General features: G+C 40.7%; 2 protein-coding genes across 6 annotated transcripts in view; both read right to left on the bottom strand.

The window, feature by feature from the left end:
- Positions 1-3,577: 3,577 nt before the first annotated feature.
- On the bottom strand, positions 3,578-8,052 carry GP5 (glycoprotein V platelet). Its single transcript, XM_012780259.3, has one exon. It carries the CDS (start codon positions 8,046-8,048, stop codon positions 6,339-6,341), a length of 1,710 nt encoding a protein of 569 aa, XP_012635713.2. The 5' UTR covers positions 8,049-8,052; the 3' UTR covers positions 3,578-6,338.
- A 3,890-nt stretch (positions 8,053-11,942) lies between these two features.
- ATP13A3 (ATPase 13A3) overlaps positions 11,943-25,900 on the bottom strand; it is a 113,533-nt gene continuing 99,575 nt past the window's right edge. For 4 of the 5 annotated variants that reach the window (XM_012780261.2, XM_012780264.2, XM_012780262.2 and 1 more), the window contains 2 exons: positions 25,811-25,900; positions 11,943-15,352 (listed from right to left, as the gene is read on the bottom strand). In XM_012780261.2, the coding sequence (XP_012635715.1) occupies positions 15,155-15,352; positions 25,811-25,900 (288 nt within the window). In that variant the 3' untranslated portion in view covers positions 11,943-15,154. The remainder of the gene's footprint in view (positions 15,353-25,810) is intronic. The other variant, XM_012780265.2, reaches the window with a different exon arrangement.

The following is a 25,900-nucleotide window of genomic DNA, read 5'->3' as shown; positions in this document are numbered from 1 at the left end:
CTGAGTTAGAAATCAATAATAGAAAGGTAAAATAATAATAATAATGCATTTGAAATAAAAAGTGCACTGCTAAGTAATTTGTAATTTTAAAAAATCAAAGGAAATGTGAAAATACCGAACTGAACAATTACAGAGAATTAACATTAACAAAAATACCACATCTTAAAACTTTGGAACTACTGCCAAAGCAGTACCTGGGGGAAATATACAGCCTAAAAAAGAGGAAAATAAGAAAATTAATGAACAAAGTATCTGACCTACGAAGTCATGAGTAAAAACCAACTAAATAGACTCAAAGACAATAGACAAAGAAAATAATGAAGATAAAAGCTGACAGTGAATGAAACAGAAAACCATGATGGAATAGAGAAGTACAACAAAGCCCAAAGTTCGACCTTAGTAAAATAGAAAAAAAAAGCAAGACCAAGAAAAAATACAGATGCATGTAAACAATATTAAAGATGAAAAACAGGGACAACTACAGACATAGCATAGAATTTAAAGCAAAATAGCAATACTATGAGAAATGTAGGGCTAATAAATGTGAAAACTTAGAGGAAAAAATGAACAATTTTCTGAAAAATATATAATGTAACAAAAGTGAGGGAGTAGAAAAATTGAATGGATCTACAACCACTGAAAATAAAAATTATTTATTTATTTATTTTTGAGACAGAGTCTCACTTTGTTGCCCAGGCTAGAGTGAGTGCCCTGGCATCAGCCTAGCTCACAGCAACCTCAAACTCCTGGGCTCAAGAGATCCTACTTCCTCAGCCTCCCTAGTAGCTGGGACTACAGGCATGTGCCACCATGCCTGGCTGATTTTTTCTATATATATTAGTTGGCCAATTAATTTCATTCTATTTATAGTAGAGACGGGGTCTCGCTCTTGCTCAGGCTGGTTTCGAACTTCTGATCTTGAGCAATCCGCCTGCCTCGGCCTCACAGAGTGCTAGGATTACAGGCATGAGCCACCTTGCCTGGCCAAAATCAAAAATTAAATGAGCAGTTAAAAATAAACACACACACACAACTCACACATACTGGGGTAGCCAGACTCCAAAATGAGTCCCAGGCACCCTCGCCTCTACTCCCGGTATTCGCACTCTTGTGTGGTACCGCCCACATTGAATTGGGTGACCTGTGAAAACCAGTAGGATATTATAGACACGATGAAATATGATTTTTGAGACTAGACCACAAAAGATGTGGGCTTCTGCTTTGATCTCTCTCTCTTGAATCACTTGCTCTGGGGGAAGCCAGCTGCCATATTGTAAGGTCACTCAAGCAGCCCTAAAGAGGTCCCCACGGCAAAGTTCTGAGGCCGCCTGCCATGAGCCAGCAAGGGACTGCCAACGGTGTGAGTGAGGTATTGCAGAAGCAGATCCTCCAGCCACAGTCAAGACGACTAGTGCCCCACACAAAATTTTGATGACAACCTCATGAGAGACCCTGAGCCAGATCCACTCAACTAAGCTACTTCCAAGTTCTTGACCCCCAGAAACTGTGAGATAATAAATTTATTGTTTTAAGGTATTATTTGTTTTGCAACAATATATACCTCATACACACAGAGAAAACTATATAAGGTTTCTCTAGGGTATTATTTGTTTTGCGCCAATAGATACCTCATACACACAGAGAAAACTATATAAGCATCTTAATAGATAAGACAAAAAATCGATACAAATTTAATATCTACTCATGATTTTAAAAGGCACTTAGCAAATTAGGACAGGGATGTCACATTTATTAGTGAGACATGAGAAGCAAACCATTTGCAATCAAGCTTGGTTTTCAGGATGCTCACTATCACCCTTTCTATTCAACATTATAGTTGAGGTTTTAGCCAGTGCAAATAAGATGTTTTTTAAATAGAAAAATAAATAAATAATGGGTAAAAGTTTTAATAGGCAGAAGCAAATTGTTAGAATTATTGCCAGATGTAAGATAATGATGTAAAAATAAATTGTATTCTGGTAATAAACAATTAGAAACTATAATTCTTTTTTAGTGGTTGCATGGTATTTAAGTCTTTTTGTATTTCAGCATATTATGGGGGTACAAATGTTTAGGTTACATATATTGCCTTGTCCCCGCCCCGCAGCCCCCTGAGTCAGAGCTTCAAGTATGTCTATAATTTTTAAAAATATATAATCTACAATAACAGCAACAAATCAAGAAAGGAGGCAGATACCTAGGAATATATCTAACAAAATGTAGGCAAGACTTACGAAAAAAATTCTGAAACATCATTGAAAGGTTACAAAGGACCTAAATAAATGGAAAGATGAACATGTTTACTGGCAAGAACACTAAGTATTATAAAAAATGCAAATTCTTCCCCAAATTAGTTTATAAATTCACTGCAATTCCTATCAAACTCCTAGAAGGGTTTCTCAGTGGAGCGTGACATGCTGACCCTGAAATGTGCTAGAACTGCCACGGGTCAGGAATAGAACAAGGTGGAGAGGTAACTTCATACCAAAAAGTATTAAAGCTCCAATAATGAAAGCCATCAGTATGATATGGGACTAAACCAGCAGAACAATGATTTAGGCTGCAGAACCCAGAAACCAACCCCTGCATCTAGGGAAACTTGACAAATGACAGGCGTGGCATTTCAAATCCGTGGGAGAGGATGGACTATTTAATAAATGGTCTGGGACAACTGGATATACATTTGGAAAAAATATAATTGGTTCCCTATATCACACTGTATACAAAAATAAATTCCATGTGGATGAAAGATCTAAGTGTGAAAAACAAAACTTTTAGAAGAAAACAGAGGAGACTACCTTTATGACCTGAGAGTAGGAAGAATTTCATAAACAAAAATTTGGGGGCCGGGTGCACTGGCTCACGCCTGTAACCCTAGCACTCTGGGAGGCCGAGGTGGGTGGATTATTTGAGCTCAGGAGTTCAAAACCAGCCTGAGCAAGATTGAGACTCCGTCTCTACTAAAAATAGAAAGAAATTAATTGGACAGCTAAAGATGTAGTCCCAGCTACTGGGGAGGCTGAGGCAGAAGGATCGCTTGAGCTCAGGAGTTTGAGGTTGCTGTGAGCTAGGCTGACGCCACAGCACTCTAGCCTAGGCAACAGAGCAAGACTCTATCTCAAAAAAAAAAAAAAAAAAAAAAAAAAAGGTGGCTCACTCCTATAATCCTAGCAGTCTGGGAGGCCGTGGTGGGCGGATCCCTCAAGGTCAGGAGTAAGAAACCAGCCTGAGCAAGAGCAAGACCCCCGTCTCTACTATAAATAGAAAGAAATTAATTGGCCAACTAATATATATAGAAAAAATTAGCCGGGCATGGTGGCACATGCCTGTAGTCCCAGCTACTCGGGAGGCTGAGGCAGTAGGATTGCTTGAGCCCAGGAGTTTGAGGTTGCTGTGAGCTAGGCTGATGCCAGGGCACTCACTCTAGCCTGGGCAACAAAAAAAGACTCTGTCTCAAAAAAAAAAAAGGAAAACTTCTGTTCAACCAAAGACAGCATAAGCAAAATGAAATAAGAAGCCACAAACTTAAAAAAGATAATTGCAAAGCATATAACTTGTGGAAGATTAGTGTCTAGAATATATAAAGAATTTCTACAAATCAATAAGAAAAAGCCAAAATGCCTCATTATAAATTGGTCAATGTATATGCACAGATAATTCTTGGAAGAAGTCTGAATGTTCAACAAGTATTTAAAAATATTCAACATCACTACTTATCAGGGAAATATAAAACACCAATGAGATGCCATTTCACATGTATCAGATTGACAACATTTAGAAATTCTGACATTATCAAAAGTTAGGAAGAATGTGGAGTAATGAGGAATAAAAAGAAAAAAAACACTAGGAATGAATGTTCATCAACAAAAAAGCAGATAAATCAGGGTATATTCATTCAATCAAATATTACATGGCTAGTAAAAGCCAAATGCACTATGGTTAAATTTCACAAGTATTTTAGCTCAGAAAAAAGTCTAAGAACACTGTATACAGAATAACATAATTTATATAAAACTTTAAAATCTACAAAGTATTACTTCCATTTGTTCAGGGTCATAGACACATGTAGTAAGAGCATAAAAATATACGTAGGGATGTAAAACACCAGTTTTTAAAGTAGGTTACTTGTAAAGAGAGGAGAGGAATGGGATGAGGGAAGAGATACACACAGGAGACTTCAAATTACCTGTTATATTCTATTCTGTTAAAAAAAATATCTGAAGCAAATGCAGCAAAGTACAAACATTTTATAAAGCTTGTTGAGGTGTCCAAAGTTGTCCTACATGCTTTTGTGAATGTTTGAAGTCAATGGCCAAGAAGTTTGGGAGCGATGTCATAGTTGGAGGAGACACCAAAATGTAAACCCCATGGAAATGTGTACTTGTTTTATCCACTGCTCTGTCCCTCCACTTGGAAGAGTGCCTGGTACAAAGTAGGTACTAAACAAATACTTGCTGATTGAGTGAGCATGTGCAAAGGCACTGAGAAACGTAACAGCTAACTTCCATTGAGCCCCATATGCACCAGCCACTGCCTTAACTATTGGACATGGATTATCTCATTTTTTCCTTGCAACAATGTACGGACTATTATAACCCTCATGCTATAGGTGGGGGAAAACAGGCTTAGAGAGCTAGCTAGCTGCCTGAGAGCGTAGTGGTTAGAATTAGAGTCCATAGTCTATCAAAAAAGTCTGGATTTTATGCTGTAAATCATTTAAAATTTGGCAGTGGAAACAATGTCTAGTTAAACTGTGGTTGAGACAAGGTCTGGCCAAGGAGCTTACAGTGCAGGAGGCACATTAAACAGATACCTAGAGTGACACTCCGGACTGAAAGGTGACCAGGGCCAATGCAGGTGTGTGCCCAGTGCTCCCAGAGGGGAGGACGCAGCAGGGAACACTTGAGTATGCTGGGCAAGTGGGGAAGGCTCTACCAAGGAGGAGGCATTTGAACTTGGCCTTGAAGGAAAAGTGTACCTGCAGATGCCAGGATCCAGTGCTTTCTGCTCCACATCCAAGAGGTGCTGTTGGGAGGACCCACTGCTCTGGACAGCGAGCACGAAGCCGACCACACAGGGCTGGGACCACCCACAGGTGAAGACAGACTGATTTGGATGTACCTCCAGTTTAAGAAAATTTGCACTTACCTTTACACACAGACAAAAAATCAACTCAAAGCTCTTTAGAAATCATGATGCCAGCAACAATCATTCATCCTTTAAGAATATTATTAATACCTAACATTTATTAAGCATGTACTATATACAGGACATGGGGCTAAGTCATTTGCTTTATTGTCTTTATTTTTCACAACTCTATGAGGCAGGTACTGTTTTCTCCCTTTTCAGAGTGAGGAAACCCAGGCTTAGAGAATGTATGTAGGTGTCTTGCCCACGGTCCTACGCAGTTAGTAAGTAGTGAAGCTGGGATTGAACCCACAGTTGTCAACTCTCCAGCCCATATTTTAGCCACTGCCTCTCACAAGCACAGACATCCAGTTACACCAACAAAGGTTTTAGTGCTTTCAATTGGAAGAATGAATGTGGAGTGTTATGAGCTAAACTAGAACCAAGCTTATCATTACATTCATGAACACCTGTCATATGTTAGGTGCTCTGTAAATGCTTGCAAAATGAGGTGGCATTGAGTTCCAGGAAATGAAAAACAACTCAGTTTCCAAATGACATGTTTCGCTGATGTAAAGCAAGTGGAAACTCATGGGAGGCTCCCAGAACATCTGGGCACAACTGAGCTTGGAGGGAAGGCTCCGTGTTCTCTGTGTCTCAGCAGGGGCCACCCCGGAAATACTCCTGAATGAATGAAGCCCCCAGCTCCCAAACAGCCCACAGGGCAGGGATACGTGAAGGGAAGAAAGCAGGGCAAGGGCAAGAATGGGAAGATTTCTACTTTTCAAATAAAAGTAGATACAGAGAACAATCAACCCGCCCCCACCCCCAAAACCATCATCGCTTGGACACGTGCGTTGGTTTGATCCATTCATTCATTTCACAAGCTGCTACCGGACACTCTGTGCGGGAGTCCTGCCCCGCCGGAGTCGTGCCCTACTCAGTAAACGCCGAAGAGCCCTCCGTCCACCTGACGCCCAGCCAGGCCAGTGGGGTAAGGACGGGCCGCACGCAATCTGAGGTCCTCCAGGACAGCACGATAGACAGGCGGGCACAGAGGCAGGTCAGCAATCACAATTTACAAATGTAAAGGTCACTCTGAGCAGAGGAAGGAGGGGGAGAAAGGGAGGGGAGAAGAGGAAGAGGAAAACAGCAGCAGCCTATCTGGTTTCCTCGGAGCCACATCTGACAATGCTCTGGTCACGTTTTAATTAATTACAAGGTTTTCCTATTGACTCAAACAAGAGCTCTCTCTCTCTGATTAATTTTCGAAAGAGCCGGCCGATTTTAAACATAGCAAACACAATGACCCCGGTTATTATGGCCTGAGCGGCTAAAAGCAGAAAATAAAGACCCCAGAACAGCCTGTGGTCTTGACGTTTGACCGTGGCCACCAGCTGCGCCCACGCCCAGGGCTCTGGGCTGCCAGACACCCGGACAGGGTGGCCGGGGGCTGCCGGGGCGTCGTGCGCGGGAGTGTGCGGAGACCGGCCCCGGGTGTCCGAGCAGTCAGCGTCGCTCCCCGGCAGGGCCCAGAGCGGCAGGCCGGCGCGCGGTCCAGGGCCGCCGCACCGCGGGGGCTCGGCTCGGCCCACGAGGTCTAAGTGCTGCCGCAGCCAGCCCAGGAATGGCCACAGGCCACAGTCGCAGCGCCAGGGATTGTGCCCCAGCAGGACCTCGGTCAGCTGAGGCAGACCCGCGAACACGTCGCCAGGCAGGGTCTCCAGCAGGTTGTGGTCGAGCTGGACCTTCTCCAGGCTGCTGAGGTTGGAGAAGAGCGCGCGCGGCAGGGCCCGCAGCCTGTTGTGGCGCAGCGACACCTGGCGCAGCCTGCCGAGGCCGCGCAGCAGGCCGTCGGGGAGCGCGGCCAGGCCGTTGGCGTGCAGAGCGAGCACCCGGAGCTCCGCCAGGCCCCGCAGGGCGCCCGGGGGCAGCGCGCTCAGCCGCGGGCTCAGAGTGACCCCCAGCGTGCGCAGGCCGCTCAGGTTGCGGAAGGCGGCGGCCGGCAGGGTGCGCAGCCGGGTGCCGTTCAGCCACAGCTCGTGCAGGCCGGCCATCTCCCCGAAGAGCACCTCCGGGAGCTCTTCCAGCGGGTTCTCGAACAAAGTCAGCAGAGTCAAATTGTGCGAATGAAGAAAGAGCCCGGAGGGCAGAAACTCGAGGTGGTTTCTGGAAAGAGTCAAAGAACGCAGGCCTGGGAGCTGGTCGACTGCTCCGGGCGCGATGGAACGGATGTGATTTCTGTGGAGCTGCAGCTCCGTCAGGGCGCCCAGGCTGCTCAACTGCCCCGAATCCAGAGACACTATCTGGTTCGAGTGCAGCAGAAGTTTCTCAAGCTTAGCCTGCGTCCCAAGCAATCCCTTGGGCAGGTGGGTCAAGTTGTTTCCCGATAAATCCAACACTTTCAGGTTCTCCAGATTTGTAAACAGCCGCGAAGGAAGGAAATTGAGTTGATTCTGGTTCAAAAAGAGCTCCTGCAAGTTAACCAGTTTCTGAAACATGTTTTGGTCAATGCCGGTTAGCGCGTTGTGGTCCAAAAACAACTGTTCCAGGAGCACCATCTTATCGAGTAGTGCACCTGGAAGATGAGTAATTTTGTTGTTCGACAACCTGAGGGTTTTTAGCTTTATCAGGTCATTGAAGGTGCCGGGGGCAATGGCGGAAATGTGGCTGTCCGAGAGTAGCAGGCGCTGCAGGACGGTCATGCCACTGAAGCTGTGGTTCTGCAAGGCGCCGCGGCCCATTCGGAAGAGCAGGACGTGCGTGAGGTTGGTGGGCAGGCCCAGCGCCGAGATGCGCGCCACGTTGCCCCCAGAGCACTGCACCGAGTCGCGGAAGAAACACCTGCAGCCTTGCGGGCAGGGGAAGGGCTGGGCGCGCAGGAGCCCCAGCACCGCGCACAGCAGGGTCCTCCTCAGCATGTCTGAAAAGGCAAGGTGGGAAGTCAGTGGTCAACACAGGAGGTGTTTAGGCCCATATTGAATCCCGTAACCTTGAACATTTTGCAGAGCCACAGTACTTTCGCCAAGAGTCTCACTCCATCTTTTCTTAGGAGTGCGGATTTCCCTGGGTGGTGAAAAGACGGACATTCATTCTACACGGTGAGGTTTCATTCTTTTGTTTAATTGATTTTCTACTCACGGTTTCAAGCATTGAAATAAAAGTGTTTTCAAGCTACCGAACAGCCGATACTTTAAGATCTTTACCTGGATTAAAATGGTTATTAAAATGATCATTCTCACATTCAAAGCGTGAAGACATTACAAAGCAGTGCCCATTGTGAATAGAGCTCTGCTCTTGACTTTATAATTTACCCTGGGTCGGCTATGACCAACAGTCATGAAGGGGATGGCAGAGTCTGCAACCACCACCATCTAATTCTTTTTCTCACAATCATGCTATTTCTGCAGTACCAACTTGCTCTACTAAAATAATGAACACCTCACTCAAACCAGGGAACACCTTCATTAACAGCCAAGCCACGAAAAGCAGGTAACAATAATACCAATCACTTTATGCTATGTAGCGTTTGCAGTGCTTTATTTATTTACACTGTATTCATGTAATCCTTACAATAGCTGGATGAGGTAGGTATTATTATTATCCCCAATTCAAGGATGAAGACACAAAGGCACTGAAAGGTTAAGTAATTTAACTAGGGTCACATAGTTAGAACATGAAGGTAGCATTTCTGAATTAACCATAAATAAGGAGCTACCATTTCTAAAATGCTTAATAAAAATTAATACTCATGGCATTGAATTATCAGTGAAATGCACACAATACGAATCTGCCAAAACAATGTTTCCCAAATGAAATTTTACACAAATTGTTTCATATACCAAATTTTATTTCTTCCACATACATAGAGTTACTGAGCCCTCTAATTTCCTACACTAATTAAAAAAATATTTGGCCTTACCTGAAATGGTTCTGCACCCCAAAGCAACTGAAAGGCTTAGAGCTTTGCATGTGATTCCGCACATTCCAAAGGAAGGGGGAGGTATCCTTGCATCCTGAAGATAAAGACTACCAGAATAAGTCAGGGAAAGGACCCTATCTCAGAGGGCATGTTCTGGTCTTTAATGACAAGTATCTTCAAATTGAAAAGGACACCATATATAACCTCAGTACTACTCTTGAGGCTGACTGATAACAGCAAGAGGGAAAGAAGTTTTTTTCAAAAATGGCACAATATGACTCTGCGATGCTAGAAAAGTTTAGTGATACAGTCGGACCATTGCAGTAGCCACACTACTAGATGGGCCACACTTTTTTTGCGTCCTTTTCATGCTACATGGTTCCAATCAATTCTCCACTCAGTTTTTGGTAGGTTTTTAAAAATTCCTTTCTCCATTTAGGAATAAGGCTAAAAACATTATCAAATGTTCCACTCACTTTTTTTTCTTTTTAGGAATAAGGCTAAAAACATTCTTGAAAATGTTCAATAACGGCATTGCTGGGTTGAAGGGTGTTCACATGTTTAATTGAACTTGGGAATGTCAACCTGCTTTCTGAAGTGGTTGTACTGATAGGCACTGCCACCTACCACGAGAGTTCCTGTGCTTCGTGTCTCTGCCCACACTGGGTACTTTCTAAATTTAATTTTTGCCATTCATATAACTATCTCAGTATGGTTCTAACTTTTTATTTCCCTGTTTAATGATGAACTTGAGCACCCTTTCATACAATTAAAGGCCTCCTGTGCTTCATCTGAGAAATTTGGGTTTCCTTTTGCCTATGGTTCTAACTTTTTATTTCCCTGTTTAATGATGAACTTGAGCACCCTTTCATACAATTAAAGGCCTCCTGTGCTTCATCTGAGAAATTTGGGTTTCCTTTTGCCTATTTTTGCATATGCAAAACATGTCTTTAACAACTGTATTGTGGACATTCTTTGATAATACTGCCTACAAAGACTTCCATCAGAAGATACCAGAAAAAAGGCGAAAAGACAAACCAAGTGAATATATTGGTAACACCTGTAACTGACAAGGGATTAATACCCAGAATATATAAAGAATGCCCACATCATGGAATCTAATCAGCCTTTGATGTAATTGTTGCCAAATGCAGAGCCCAGTAAATGCTGAACTGACTGAAATTGTCTTCTAAGTCATGCAGGCCTAGACCACAGGGAAGAGCCACTGCCTCTCACCAAGGGAAGCAACTCCAGAGCCATGCATGGGCACATCAAGTGAAAGTGGCCCTACCCATGAAAAGGCCAGGGAGCCAACAGGACAGCCTGGGAAGGCAAGTTGTGAAATAGTATGAGAGCGAGTCAAATTCCAGTGAAGCTTCTTCAGCCTGTTTTCCCCAGGAAGACCTCCAGTAAGAATGGCCTCCAAGCTCTGTCCTCTGAGGAGAGCAAGACCTTCTGATTGCCCAGGAAGGCAGGAGTGGGTATGGAAGTCCCAGGCAGTGGGAAACACTCTTCACCCATCCATTGAGCAAGTTGATTAGGTAATGAAAAGCATCTGGTGCAGTGACAGCTCCAGCGTTTCCAGTCTTTTGGATTTCGGGATCCATTCAACAGGTCAGACAGAATCCAAGCTATCCTGAAACATGTGTCTAGGTAAAGAAAAAAAATTAATAAAATAAGTAAAATTTATTAAAAATAAATAAAAAATAAGCAGGTCAGAAATCTGATGTCCCAAGTGGCAGCTACTGTATAGTCAGACAGCCCTGACCTAAGGGGTTTGGCCATTCAGTAGCAGGTGTCTGCCTGCATATTTTTTTCTTCCATGGGGAGACTCAGAGGCCAGGGCACAGCAGAGATCTCTGCATTTACCAAGTAACCACAACTCCAACTTGGACTAGGGACAGCTTCATGCAAGTTTCTAGGACTCCCAGGACTCCCTCAGTCCTTCCCTGCAATATGCACTCAGAATACAGCACTTGACAGTGATGTAGGGAAAGGAAGAGAAACACGCAGAACTATGCCCACACCAGCAGGCTGTGGAGACATGATCATATGCTGCACAAACCAGTGACTGGAAAGAACTTGGGCTCAAACTGGGCCTTCACCCACCCAACCCATCACACCACACCACACCACAGCCAGCCACATACTCCCTAGCATAGGTTGCATGTCTCATGGAGAACCTAGGATACATGAAAATTCCCACCCAAACACAAAAGCCCAACAAAAGTCCTCCTATCTTCTGGGATTTCTACAACCATTTTCTCTCCAGATCCTCTCCTCTCCCTGGAGTGTTCGTTTGCACCCACAATTGCCACTTCACTTCAAACTTACCACATCTTATGTGGTATTAGCTTTTTGGTTTGATCCTCCCAACTATTAAGAAAGTCCTTAGTCTTATATTTCAATATTTCTCGTAGACCTCCTGATATTCAACATTTGGCTCTACACTGCATCTGACTAATGGAATTCCTAGGATGGTCACAAACAGGGCATGTGGAATGCTGTACTTATTTCCTTTAAAAGTCCAAAATTAAAGAAGAGGAAAGGAAAGAAAAGGAAGGAGAAAAAAGAAAAAGAAAAAAAGAAAAGGAAAGAAGGAAGGAAGGAAGGAAGGAAGGAAGGAAGGAAGGAAGGAAGGAAGGAAGGAAGGAAGGAAGGAAGGAAGGAAGGAAGGAAGGAAGGAAGGAAGGAAGGAAGGAAGGAAGGAAGGAAGGAGAGACAGGGAAGAGGGAGGAAGAGAGAAGGGAGAGAAGAAAAAGGAAAAGAAAGGAAGAAAGAAAGAAAAAAGGAAATGGGGAAGTACTAAAGCAGGAAAGTAAATCCAGAGAGGGCATATTCATGTAACTTTTAAAAAGCAAACAAAGGTATAAAAACACAGAAGAGTCAAGTGTTATTCATTCATTTAAATTTTTATTTTGAATAGCTTCAATCAAAAAGATTTCATAAGGTTATTTACAATGCTGAATGTACAATTATGAATGTATGCCTTTTTGACAACAGGGTACCATTCTTGAGCAGCAATTCAATTTTAAAAATATAAAGATGCAGTATCATTTCTGATATAAAGTTACTTAAAAAAATCTAAGGTCTTAGGGAATTCACAAATCATAACAGAAAGTAACTACTTTATTAATTTAATGTACACATAATTACCAAATTTTAATACATTAAAAATAAGTGTAAATGCCCACAGACTGTACAAAAATTAACACCCCGTTTTGTTAAAAGTTCCCAACCACCTCCCACCATAAATATACAAAAACCTATTTTTAGATATGCCAAAATTGCATGCATGAAATATTAGAATGTTTTCTAAAGCTTGAATTTTCCTCTTTGCAGGATGTTATCTATAGCTGTTTTTGGAACAGACTACATAAACATCGATATATTATTTACCATGCCTTTGAAACTGTGCAGTAATTTCATAAACATGGGAAACAAAATAAATAGAGTAAAAACTGCAACAGTTTTGTTTAAATGCAAGTGCAATTTGGAAAGCTTTCGAATTTAAGGATTATAAAACTACTATAAAAAGTATTTTTTTTTGTTGGCTTAGCCACTTTTATTCAAGCATTATTTGCAGCATTGCTTTACAGCAGTTGGTGCTCAAAGATACAAAACATATAGTTACCACTATTTATACTTGAGGGAGAAACAAAAACTTTAAACAACCCTGAGGGAGACACACATTAAAAATCTTGTTATTTATTTAAAAAGTTAAAAAGTTACATATCATTATTTAACAATTACTTTCCCAGACATTTCTGTCCTTTAAGTATGTGCATAAATAAAATTTAAATCAGCAATATTTATTCATCTTAATACATCAAAATAATATATGTACAGATTTTAAAATTTAGGTCTGTATAAACTCAAATAATTTAATGTGAAATTCGGACTCAAACTTACTATGTAATGGTGACCTACAGAAAGGACTCAGTCTACCTATGGCACTGAGTAGGACCCACACCTGGATTCACATTCTTCAAATAACATTCTCAACCTGAATAACCCACCTTTCTATGTTCAAATTTTCCTACAAATGCTTTTCTGCCTACCTACAAGCCTCATTCTTTTGAAAACAATATGGACAGATGAGATATAAAACCCTTATTAACTTTAAATTGTAAAAAAGGAGAGGTGCCAAAAATAGCTCTTTATGATCATGCTGTTAAAGATGTTAAATATAATCTGATAATTGGAATTTTAAGCTGCTACTTAGCAATTTCTTTAATTATATGCCTCAGTATTTAAACCCAAGAATAAAATTTACAGTTATGGAAATCACTAAAGAATAACACTTGAGCATATTTAAAATGAATATGGAATTATAAAATGATCAAGTGAACAAGTAACTCTAGAAAACAGTGCTAATTCACAGCTCAAGAGGTCTAAAATGCATAGCTTCATAGAACCATTCATGGAACAATTGTTCTTATCATCTAATGTGTATTATATTATACATTTTGGTGGAAAACTTCAATTACATTTTTGTAAGAATCATCAGTGGCAATAGTAATAACAGTGATCCTGAGTGTAACTTACATTTCTCTACAGTTACCAATCATCATTCAGGTTTTTGCAGCATAAAGAATGAGAACCATTTATTTGGCCCTACAATTCTGGGTAAAATTTGGTAAACTGGTAAATATATGCTGGGAAAATAATGATCAGCTAGCAGTAGAAAGAACAAGCACACTACTGATTAAGTCAGAACATAGGATAATGTCACATTGTTTAAAGAGTTTAGTGTACAAGTCACAGCAATATCAACTGCTGGAGCCTACCTATAAAGGCATTTAAAAAGTTACTTTTATTTTATTTAGAATTTAAACATTACTCATGCAAAACAGAAAGGTGAAAAATGTTTTCCACATTTCTTCTGGCTTAATGAATATCTGTTTTTCAACTTTATTTCCTCCATTTTTTCTCCTAGAAATTTCCACACCAAATACACTCATTTGTCACTCTCGAATTCAAAATAGGTATGCTCTGACCTCTGGCGCCACCTAATGGCATAAAACAAACTCTTCCCAAGTTCATATTGCTTTAAGAAACAGCAGTCATTCAAATCCAGTCTTTTTCAAGCCTCATTATTGACAGGAGAGACATAGACCAAACCTCAAAAAATCTTATGAGGTAAATTTCTAACTTAAAGAAACCCTTACTATTATCCTATGTCTTTGGGTAATTAAAAATGTAGAAGTAGAAAATAAAAAGACATTTAAAATAACACAAAGCCTGAAGGGGGAAAAAACAGGTTTGGGAGATATTAAAAAGATAGATTGACATCTACTGCCAAAAGAAATAATCTCTTTTCCTAGTGAACAATTCTACAACAGTTAATTGAAGCAAATTAGACTACTGACACCACACATAGCACAAGATCCATTTAATAGGTTTGAGGGATATCTCAAGAAGGCAGTGAAGCACCTTGCCGATTAGAAAAATAAAACCCAGGCGGTTTGTACAGAAAATATAAAACCATATATGGAAATTACCTGAGTTGTTCTATAAGCAACACCATACAAACTCACTCCTAACTCTAGACCATTGAAGGGAACTGGTGTATGTTTATATAGAATTCTTTGGAAGAAATATTAGAATCAAATGAAAATAGGCATTCAATCTGTTTCACTGGAGGCTGACAAATTTTATCAATCACAAATTTAGGGCCTCTATATAAACACAGATCTTTTCCAATAAGGGGGTTGTGAAAATAAATTTAAAGGGATAAACTAGTCTCAGAAGCTAATGTCTAAAAAACTACCTACCAAACACCAAATTTCTCCTGTGCCCAATGTAAAGAAAGTAACAATCAAGAAAATTCTGGAAATGTATATAACAGATTACTGAATGAAGATATAGAACTTTACTTACAGATTGTTAATTTAACTGTCAGGCCAATACCTTTTTTTTGTTTTGTTTTGTTTTGTTTTAAGGGAAAAAAAAAAACAACAAAGTTCTCGATTCAGCGACTATATCAGAAGGGACAGAAACTGAAATTGTGCCATTCTGACAAACAGGATCAGAAAATCATAAAACCACATTCTCCTGAATACTGCTATTAGCATGCCACTGAGACTGATTCATTGCTATATGCTATGTTATGGTGATGATTTGGCATGATCCATTCTCCTTAACTAAAGCTTTAGCTTCTGTTGTTGTCTGAGGTTTTGGTGGCCATTCTGGATCGACCAAGAGCTCCTGTGCCAGATACATGTACTTGGCCTTTGGTATCTTCTTTCTACAGCGCAGGGCCCAGGACAAGCAGCATTTTCCCCACCGATCCACTGATGCCTAAGAAAATAAAGAACAACAATTAAGAGCTCGTTTTTTTAACAGGTTATGAAAGCATACATTAGCACAGAAAATGACTTCTAAACACAACACATGAATGGGAAAAATTCAAGTTAAAAAAATGGCAGCTTTCCAATATTTAGGTACTGATTATTTTTTTAGATTTTTGGTTTATCCATGGAATTTACTTCATTTTATATAGTTTTATGTACCTATCCTCTTGTGTACTGATAAACTTTTTAAATAACTTGAAGATCTGGATTTTATAACATAAAATATCTAATGTATTTAGAATAACTTTATTCAGAAAGAGAAAACATTTTTAATATTTAATTTGGAAGCCCTCCTATATTTTATCCCAAACTATCTTTTGGTATTATTGCTCCTAGTAACTTAGCCACCTGATCATTTTGGAAAGAAAGCATTATAAAATATCCTTGTTGCTCTTAATATCTTTCAAAGCATGATGTGAATATTGTAAGGTCAAAATTAGGACTTAAATCATGTTTAAAAGTCACTCAAGGCCGGGCGCTGTGGCTCACGCCTGTAATCCTAGCTCTTGGGAGGCCGAGGCGGGCGGATTGCTCAAGGTCAGGAGTTCAAAACCAGCCTGAGCAAGAGCGAGACCCCGTCTCTACTATAAATAGAAAGAAATTAATTGGCCAACTGATATATATATAAAAAATTAGCCGGGCATGGTGGCACATGCCTATAGTCCCAGCTACTCGGGAGGCTGAGGCAGAAGGATCACTCGAGCCCAGGAGTTTGAGGTTGCTGTGAGCTAGGCTGACGCCACGGCACTCACTCTAGCCTGGACAACAAAGCGAGACTCTGTCTCAAAAAAAAAAAAAAAAGTCACTCATAGGCCGGGCGCGGTGGCTCACGCCTGTAATCCTAGCACTCTGGGAGTCAGAGGCAGACGGATTGCTCGAGGTCAGGAGTTCGAAACCAGCCTGAGCAAGAGCGAGACCCCAGTCTCTACTATAAATAGAAAGAAATTAATTGGCAAACTAATATATATAGAAAAAATTAGCCGGGCATGGTGGCGCATCCCTGTAGTCCCAGCTACTCAGGAGGCTGAGGCAACAGGATTGCCTGAGCCCAGGAGATTGAGGTTGCTGTGAGCTAGGCTGACACCATGGCACTCACTCTAGCCTGGGCAACAAAGTGAAGACTCTGTCTCAAAAAAATAAAAATAAAAAAAATAAAAGTCAATCATGTCGGCCAGGCTCGGTGGCTCATGCCTGTAATCCTAAACACTATGGGAGGCCAAGGTGGGCGGACTGCTCAAGGTCAGGAGTTCGAAACCAGCCTGAGCAAGAGCGAGACCCCATCTCTACTATAAATAGAAAGAAATTAATTGGCCAACTGATATATGTATATATATAAATAAAATTAGCCGGGCATGGTGGCGCATGCCTGTAGTCCCAGCTACTTGGGAGGCTGAGGCAGGAGGATCTCTTGAGCCCAGGAGTTTGAGGTTGCTGTGAGCTAGGCTGACACCACAGCACTCACTCTAGCCTGGGCAACAAAGTGAGACTCTGTCTCAAAAAAATAAAATAAAGTCAATCATGTCTTTTTAAAACCACATCCTTCCTAATATAAAAGAATACCTTTACTTTATGTTGGTTTCTCTTGGTGCTCCACAACTGGAAAGAGGTACATAGAAAGGTGCAAAGCAAGTACTACTTCTTAGCATTATTTCATTATAAAAAGCACTACTGTCACTGAAATCCTTCTGATCAATCCTGATGTTTATAATGAATGTGACCTTAGATAAATAATCCTTGGAGAACAAGAAAAGCGTCCCTGGCTAATGGATATTTATATATATATATTTATATTTATTGATTGATTGAGACAGGGTCTCACCCTGTTGCCCTGGCTAGAGTGAGTGCCGTGGCATCGGCCTAGCTCACAGCAACTTCAAACTCCTGGGCTCAAGCAATCCTCCTGCCTCAGCCTCCCAAGTAGCTGGGACTACAGACATGCGCCACCATGCCCGGCTAATTTTTTCTATATATTTTTAGTTGGCCAATTAATTTCTTTCTATTTTTAGTAGAGATGGAGTCTCACTCTTGCTCAGTCTGATTTCCAACTCCTGACGTTGAGCAATCCACCCGCCTCGGCCTCCCAGAGTGCTAGGATTATAGGTGTGAGCCACCGCGCCTGGCCCCTGGCTAATGGATAGAAATGTAAATTCAATAGAGGACCAAGAAGTGACCTCAGAATTTGTCTCAGCTGAAATTTGAAATAAATGAAATAAAATGTAATGACTATGCCAATGTCATTGGCTGTTGCTTCTTGAAGTGACATTTAAATCCTAGGTTGTTTTGTTTTGCCAACCAACATATATAACTCAGGCTACAACTAGGTTTAATCTCAACTGAGGTAATTCCACAAAGTGGAAGCACAACATAACTGAGGTACATATTCTAATGTTAACATCCAAAAAGCCTCATGATCAAGAAAGCCAAGTTTGCTATAATGTATTTTGAAATGTGTGTTTCTAAATGGACCAATGGAGAACAGCAAAAATACTTTTAAATGAAACCTCTTAAAACTTTTTTATTGGCCAGACGTGGTGGCTCATGTCTGTAATCCTAGCACTCTGGGAGGCCAAGGCAGGTAAATCGTTGGAGCTCAGGAGTTCCAGACCAGCCTGAGCAAGAGCAAGACCCCATCTCTACTAATAAAATAGAAAGAAATTAGCTGGACAACTAAAAACATATATATAAAAAATTAGCCGGGCATGGTGGCGCATGCCTGTAGTCCCAGCTACTTGGGAGGCTGAGGCAGAAGGATTGGTTGAGCCCAGGAGTTGGAGGTTGCTGTGAGCTAGGCTGACACCATGGCATTAGCCTGGGCAAGAAAGTGAGATTCTGTCTCAAAAAAAAAAAAAAAAAAAAAAAAAAAACCCAACTGATGCAGCGCTTTTAACTTTAAAGGTCTTCTAGTTTATTTGCCAACAAAACACAATAAGCTGTGTTGCTACCAAGAATTTAAAGGCAAAAATTATGGTCACAAGTAAGCTATTTTACATTCCAGGGGGGAAAAACACTGAAGATTATTCATCTAGTTGCCTCTTCATTGTCTTAACTAAACAGAGTTATCATATTACCGTCACCTTAAAAGAACTCTACTGGAAACTATTTAGCATTAGGATACAGAAGACACTATGGTATAGGATTCTTTAAGTGATCCAAAATAAGAGATAATAATCCCTTTCTAGAGTAGGCAAATAAAATAATATTTAATTTGAGATGATGACCCTACTTGGGGCTTTTCCCCCAAGGTGTTTAAATTCTTCAATCTAATTGTGGAAAATATTATTGCCCCTAAATCAATTTGAAAGCTGTTACTTTTTATTTTATAGCAAGTAGCAGGATCGTAGAATAAATGTGATATTGATTGTTGACTTTTAAAAAGTTTTACATTAATAGGCCGGGTGCGGTGGCTCACGCCTGTAATCCTAGCACTCTGGGAGGCCGAGGTGGGCGGATTGCTCAAGGTCAGGAGTTCGAAACCAGCCTGAGCAAGAGCGAGACCCCATCTCTACTATAAATAGAAAGAAATTAATTGGCCAACTAATATATATATATACAAAAAATTAGCCGGGCATGGTGGCGCATGCCTGTAGTCCCAGCTACTTGGGAGGCTGAGGCAGCAGAATTGCTTGAGCCCAGGAGTTTGAGGTTGCTGTGAGCTAGGCTGACGCCACGGCACTCACTCTAGCCAGGGCAACAAAGCGAGACTCTGTCTCAAAAAAAAAAAAAAAAAAAAAGTTTTACATTAATAGACTTTGTCTAGCCAGATGACTCTGCCAGGTTGAAGGGCAATGTATAGCAGGCAGAGTTAAGGAAAGTCAAAGCCAAGCGTATTCAAATTTAAGGCACACACATAGATATATAAATTCTTTGTTCCCTATATAAAGATAAGCAATAAAACTAAAACTAATTTAATTGCAAACAGAATCACAACTAAACAGGCTTCTTTTCACAGTAAGGGTGCTTTTAAAAAAAAAATCCTCACATCCCCATTAAAAACAATGTATATTTGTCACAATTTCAAAAGAATTAAGTCAGAAGGAATACTAGGGATATCCCTGCTTCATCATAATCAGAAACATATTTTTTCCTTACCATCTCCAAATATCACGCACAAAAAGTACACTGTATGCAAGCACAGGCTTATTAGTTTATAAACACAAACTACCACACACACCCTCAAAACACAATATAATTCACTGGAAAAACAAGAGGTGCTACCGGCATGCTGGAATGAGAAATCAATCAGGCAAGGGGATGGTTGCAAAGGAAGAAAAGCAAGCACTGTGCAATATGAAGGTGGTGAGGCAGGGCATGGGGGCTCAGAATGAGCACTTGGGTCTCCCCAAGACACCTGGGGCATAAATCCCTGAAGCAGGAGAACACATTAGCTATAGCAATCAGATCTGTCAGTTTGTTTCTGAAAGGAATAGTTAAGTAACCAAATTTATCCCTTCAGAGAAACAAAGAGGCAAAGAAACCACAAAGAACTTTCAAAGATATCTACAGGTAAAAATCTCCTGCTTCTTAGATCATTTCAAGCTGTTCATTCTTGAACCCAAATGCCAGTTTACACTTAGCAGTATCTTTTAGGAAATGTTTTCAAGGGTAGCATTTAAAATATGAAGCCATGCTTAACAGAAAACAATGTTATAATGGCACTGCTGTTTTCATAAGTCTTCTTCCATACCAATCCTGAATCTAAAACAATCAGTATTAGCATTCTTTTAATATCTAAATAACTTCAAATAACATTCTAAGTGGCAAAAGAACTACTTCCATTTTTCACCAAAAAGAAAATATAAGTCTGGAACAAATCCTCAGGCAGGATCAAACTACACACTAGTATGATTCTAGTTCCACATAGACTATTAAGTGCCCTCAGTTCACCAAACACAAGGTTGGTGGCAGAAATCCTTCTAAGGAGAATATATAGCTCAGATCACCTCAAACAGGAGTAAAGCTTTATAGAAAACCACAGATGGAGGCAGGGCGTGGTGGCTCACGCCTATAATCCTAGCTCTCTGGGAGGCCGAGGCGGGCGGATTGCTCGAGGTCAGGAGTTCAAAACCAGCCTGAGCAAGACCCCGTCTCTACCAAAATATAGAAAGAAATTAATTGACTAACTAAAAATATATATACAAAAAAAAAATTAGCCGGGCATGGTGGTGCATGCCTGTAGTCCCAGCTACTAGGGAGGCTGAGGCAGTAGGATCACTGAGCCCAGGAGATTGAGGTTGCTGTGAGCCAGGCTGACGCCACGGCACTCACTCTAGCCTGGGCAAGAAAGTGAGACTCTGTCTCAAAAAAAAAAAAAAAAAATTAGCCGGGCATGGTGGCGCATGCCTGTAGTCCCAGCTACTCGGGAGGCTGAGGCAGAAGGATTGCTTGAGCCCAGGAGTTTGAGGTTGCTGTGAGCTAGGCTGACGCCATGGCACTCACTCTAGCCTGGGCAACAAAGTGAGACTCTGTCTCAAAAAAAAACAAAACATTCAGCTTCAGGTAGAAAGACTAAAAAAAATAAAAAATAAAAACAAAACAAAACAAAACAAAACAAAACCACAGATGATGGGGACCTCCACTGAAAGTTTTCAGCAGGTCAAGGGTGGAGTAGAAGGTACTTTTGATGAATGTTCTCTTGAAAAATCACCGATATAAAGTCTCGTAAAGTTGTCATTACATTGAGAGAGAATGTATACAAAGTATCTACTATAAAATATTAGGCCATTAAATATGAAATGTCAAATTTCAAATCAAAAGTATAGCTTATTATATCTCAAACAAGAAGCAATATAATTAATCAAAGTATGTGCCTAAACTATCAACACAGTTTGCCATCCTGATAGTATAGCTTGTTTATGTCAGCAGCGAAGAAGCCTGGAAAGAGAGTGGTGATAAAGTTGCAAAGGGTGGTTTCCACAGCTTGTTGAGAATTGAATATTTTTCCTTGCAAGAAGTGGCCAAAGCCTGGAAGAAGCGGTAGTCAGTTGGCACATGATCTGGTCAATATGGTGGATGACAGAAAGTTTCCAAGTCCAGCCTCTGTAATTTTAGCAGCGTTGTTTGTGTGACATGTGGTCTAGCGTTGTCTTGCAAGAGGATTGGCCTGTCTCTATTGATCAATCTTGGCTGCTTCATCACAAGCATCCTCATCATTTCATCCAAGTGATTGCAGTAGACACCCGCTGTGATCGACTGACGGGGTTACATGAAACTCTAGTGGATAATACCAGTGCTGGACCATCAAACAGACACCATTAGCTTTTTCTGATGAATATTTGGTTTTAGATTGTGTTTCAGCACTTCATCTTTATCCAACCATTGTGCCAAACACTTGCAATTGTCAAAAATAATCCATTTTTCATCACACGTAACAAACAATACAGTGAAGAAATGGTTCACCTTTATGTAGTGACAGCAAAGAAAGGCAAGCTTTGAGACAGTTCTCTTCTGACACTTGTTTGATTCATGCAGAACCCATCCCATCCAGCTTCCTCACCTTGCTCATTTGTTTCAAATGGTCCAATATTGTTGGAATGGTAACATCAAACCTTGCTGCTAAATCATGTGTAGGTTGAGATGGATTCGCTTCCACTACAGCTTTCAGCTCATCGTTATCCACCTTGGTCTCAGGTCACCCACGTGGCTCATTTTCAAGATTAAAACCACCAGAATGGAACTTCTCAAACCATCGACATACTATGTGTTCATTAGCCACATCCTTCCCAAACACTTTGTTGCTATTTCGAGCTGTCTGTGCAGCACTGATTCCAGGACAGAACTTATATCCAAAAATAACATGGATTTTTTTACTTATCCATGTTTTCACAAAAACTGCTCTAAAAAAAATTTGATAATCACAAGCCAAACTGTGTGTTTGAAAGAATGAGGATGTATCTTCATAATAAAATTTTTCTTTTTACATGTATAGATGTCATTAAACATAATAAAAATTTTTAAAGCATCAAAGTGAAATGTCAGAGATATCAACTGTCAAACTTAGTTTTAAAGGGAATCGAACATTTCATACTTAATAGCCTAATATAATAGATACTGATAACAGATGTCTCCATTTTGTCATTTGATCACTGTATTAGTTTATATCTTCATGGTCCCACAAATGATATATGTGAGACAGTGTGGTATACTGATAAAAAAAATTCCTCTTAAAATCAGAAATGCGGCCGGGCGCGGTGGCTCACGCCTGTAATCCTAGCACTCTGGGAGGCCGAGGTGGGCGGATTGCTCGAGGTCAGGAGTTCGAAACCAGCCTGAGCAAGAGCGAGACCCCATCTCTACTATAAATAGAAAGAAATTAATTGGCCAACTAATATATATATATATATATATATATATATATATATATATACAAAAAATTAGCCGGGCATGGTGGCGCATGCCTGTAGTCCCAGCTACTTGGGAGGCTGAGGCAGCAGGATTGCTTGAGCCCAGGAGTTTGAGGTTGCTGTGAGCTAGGCTGACGCCACGGCACTCACTCTAGCCAGGGCAACAAAGCGAGACTCTGTCTCAAAAAAAAAAAAAAAAAAATCAGAAACGCTTGTTTCAATTTCCAACTCTGCCATGCATTAAATGCATAACCTTGGCAAATCAACTAAATGCTGTTTCTTTATGTATAAAATGGAGTTAGAAATGCATTAAGATTGGGAGAATCTTGGAGGTGGTATATAATGCCTTGAGGGTATTTTGGATATAGTTACTACAGATTTCCAAGTAAAGTGACTTCCTAATTCAACTGTCTAGGGCCTGAAGTTTTGAAACTTTCAACCCAACTCCCCTGTCTATATGATAAGGAAGGAAAAGATAGAATGGGATTTCTCTTCCCCAACAGCGACTCCCAGCCTTTTACATAATAATATAAAAATATTATGTAAATAATATAAATTATTATTCACATAATAATGTAAAAGGCTGGGAGTTGCTGTCTGAGAAGGCCTCATGGGCTTCTTGGTAAAAGAAGAGCATAGGAGGGGTAGAAGTCAACAAGGCCTGGGGTAGGGGAGAATCACAGCAGCCACAGAAGTCCTAAGAGTAGCAAGTCACTGTCACCTTTACTTTTTTACTGTATCGCAGGATTTTCCAAGCTCAGCATTACTGACATCTTGGGCTAGATAAGACTATTTCTCTACTAAAAATAGACATTAATTGGCCAACTAAAAATATATAGAAAAAAAATTAGCCAGGCATGGTGGCGCATGTTTGTAGTCCCAGCTACTTGGGAGGCTGAGGCAGGAGGATTGCTGGAGCCCAGGAGTTTGAGGTTGCTGTGAGCGAGGCTAATGCTACAGCACTCTAGCTGAGGCAACAGGGTGAGACTCTGTCTCCAAAAAAAAGACTATTTCTTTGTTGTGAGGGATTATCCTGTGTACTACAGCATGTTTATTTAACAGCATCGCTGGTCTCCACCCCACTATATGCCAGTAGCAACCCCCTTTCCCTCAAGTGTGACAACCAAAATGTCTCCAGACACTGCCAAATGTCTCCTGGGGGAGAAAATGGCCCCTGATTGAGAGCCACAGCCTTATAGTAATGTGACTGATTAGATCCTGAAGGACTGGGCGCAATGTCCTGGGCGCAGTGTCTAGGATTACACCTGTAATCCTAGAATTCTGGGAGGCCAAGGCGGGTGGATCATTTGAGATCAGGAGTTCAGGACCAGCCTGATCAAGAGCGAGACCACGTCTCAACTAAAAATAGAAAGAAATCAGCTGGACAACTAAAAAAAAAAAATGTAGAAAAAAATTAGCTGGGCACGGTGGCTCATGGCTGTAGTCCCAGCTACTCGGGAGGCTGAGGCAGGAGGAACACTGGAGCCCAGGAGTTTGAGGTTGCTGTGAGCTAGGCTGGTGCCACGGCACTCTAGCTGGAGCAACAGAGTGAGACTGTCTCAAAAAAAAGGAAAGATGAGAGAAGATTTCCAATTTAAATATTTTAAAGGGGCCTGATGATACCTACTTTTGACTAAACTGGGGCATACCTCCTCTTCCAAACATACGTTTCCTGTTTAGATCAGTAGTCAGAGATATTTTAGGGGGAAATAAAAACTCTACGTAAATGTTTCCCTAGCTTTGGGAATATAATACAAATATTTCACATGAGGACTGATGATATGAGCCCAAACTAACCCTTTGAAATAATAATGTAGTTAGGTAACCAAAAGGGAAAAAAAATTTTTGGAAAAAGACTTGAGACCCTCAGACAACTCTGGTCATACTGACTACCAGGAACAACTGAGTATTACATTGCTTTAAGGAAAAAAAAACTGAGGCTGACTCCAGACCCATTCCATCATTAAAAAACCATCATTATTCATCATAAAGCATTATATAACAGAAATGGCACTCTACAAGCCCTCTTATAAAACAATGATGTGGCATTGCACCAGGGTGTCAAGCCTGCTGAATTACCAAAACAAAGCTCAGAAAGTTGCCACTTAGGTAAAAGGTGGCTAAAAATAAGTGAATGACCCAACTCAGAAATGCCAGGGAATCCTCCTCAACTCTGTAAGGGTTTTATGGCTCGAGGATGAATGAAAGACTCAGAACTCCCATTTGTAAAGCACCTCATACCTACAAACAGCAATGGGTAAGGCAATGAAGGAGTGAGATTTTTATACTGTCAAGTTCTCTGTGCCCAAATGGCTGGCTCACAGAGCCTTGATTCAACAGTATTGGTTTGAAGTAAGTCTAACCAGTATCTCTATCAAGAGCTATATTTTAACACCCTACCACTAGGAAATGGGTTTTATTTATCTGTTTCTCTTCTCTTTTTACCACACAGTTTGTAACACTTTCCAAATAATCAGCTACAAAAAGTCAAACATCCTAAACTATTGCCCATCATTTTCTGCATGATGAGAGACATACACTGGGGAAAACCAAAAAGCCACACCAAATGAAGGCACAGTAACTGACAAGAAGTCAGAAATAATTCTTCAAAATATTGGCATTGGTTAGGAAGGAATGAGATAGTGAAAAGAAAATTTTAAAAAATTTTGGCCTAGGACTCAGTTCCAAGAAGAAACAATTTTCATTTCAAAACTTGTTTGCATGAATCTCATTTTGCTTTTATGGGACCCATGAAAACCAAAAACATAAAATTTAAAGGAGACAGAAATGGAAAAATTGACTCTCACCCTTAAGGACAAGACCTTTACACACATAGAAGAATGGGATTGGAATGGAAAAAAGAGACTTATGAAATTTCTGGTCCCAAAAAGCCTGTAACAAATGTTTGCCATAAATTTTCTAGGACTCCTTACAAGAAATGAAATGCCAGACATAAGCAAAAAGGTTGAAGCAACACACAACAGAACTGCCTACAAAATGCTCAGTACACAACTAAAAGAGCCTCAATACACACGAAGAATTGACAGTAAGGGCTGTTTTCCAACCTGTGGTGGCTGTGTGGTGCCGAAGCGATATTCTCCTTGTTTGTCTCGATTGAACACAACCTTCCAAAGGACCATGTCAAGGAAGAAGTT

This window comes from Microcebus murinus, chromosome 1, assembly GCF_040939455.1.
Source record: "Microcebus murinus isolate Inina chromosome 1, M.murinus_Inina_mat1.0, whole genome shotgun sequence".
NCBI classification, from domain to species: Eukaryota; Metazoa; Chordata; class Mammalia; order Primates; family Cheirogaleidae; genus Microcebus; species Microcebus murinus.
The sequence above is the reverse complement of the archived record's forward strand: the minus strand, read 5'-3'. Positions and strand labels throughout refer to the sequence as shown.

Bases quoted from the DNA above. Each gene is read 5' to 3' on its own strand.
- GP5 (XM_012780259.3), bottom strand. From the start codon at position 8,048: ATGCTGAGGAGGACCCTGCTGTGCGCGGTGCTGGGGCTCCTGCGCGCC.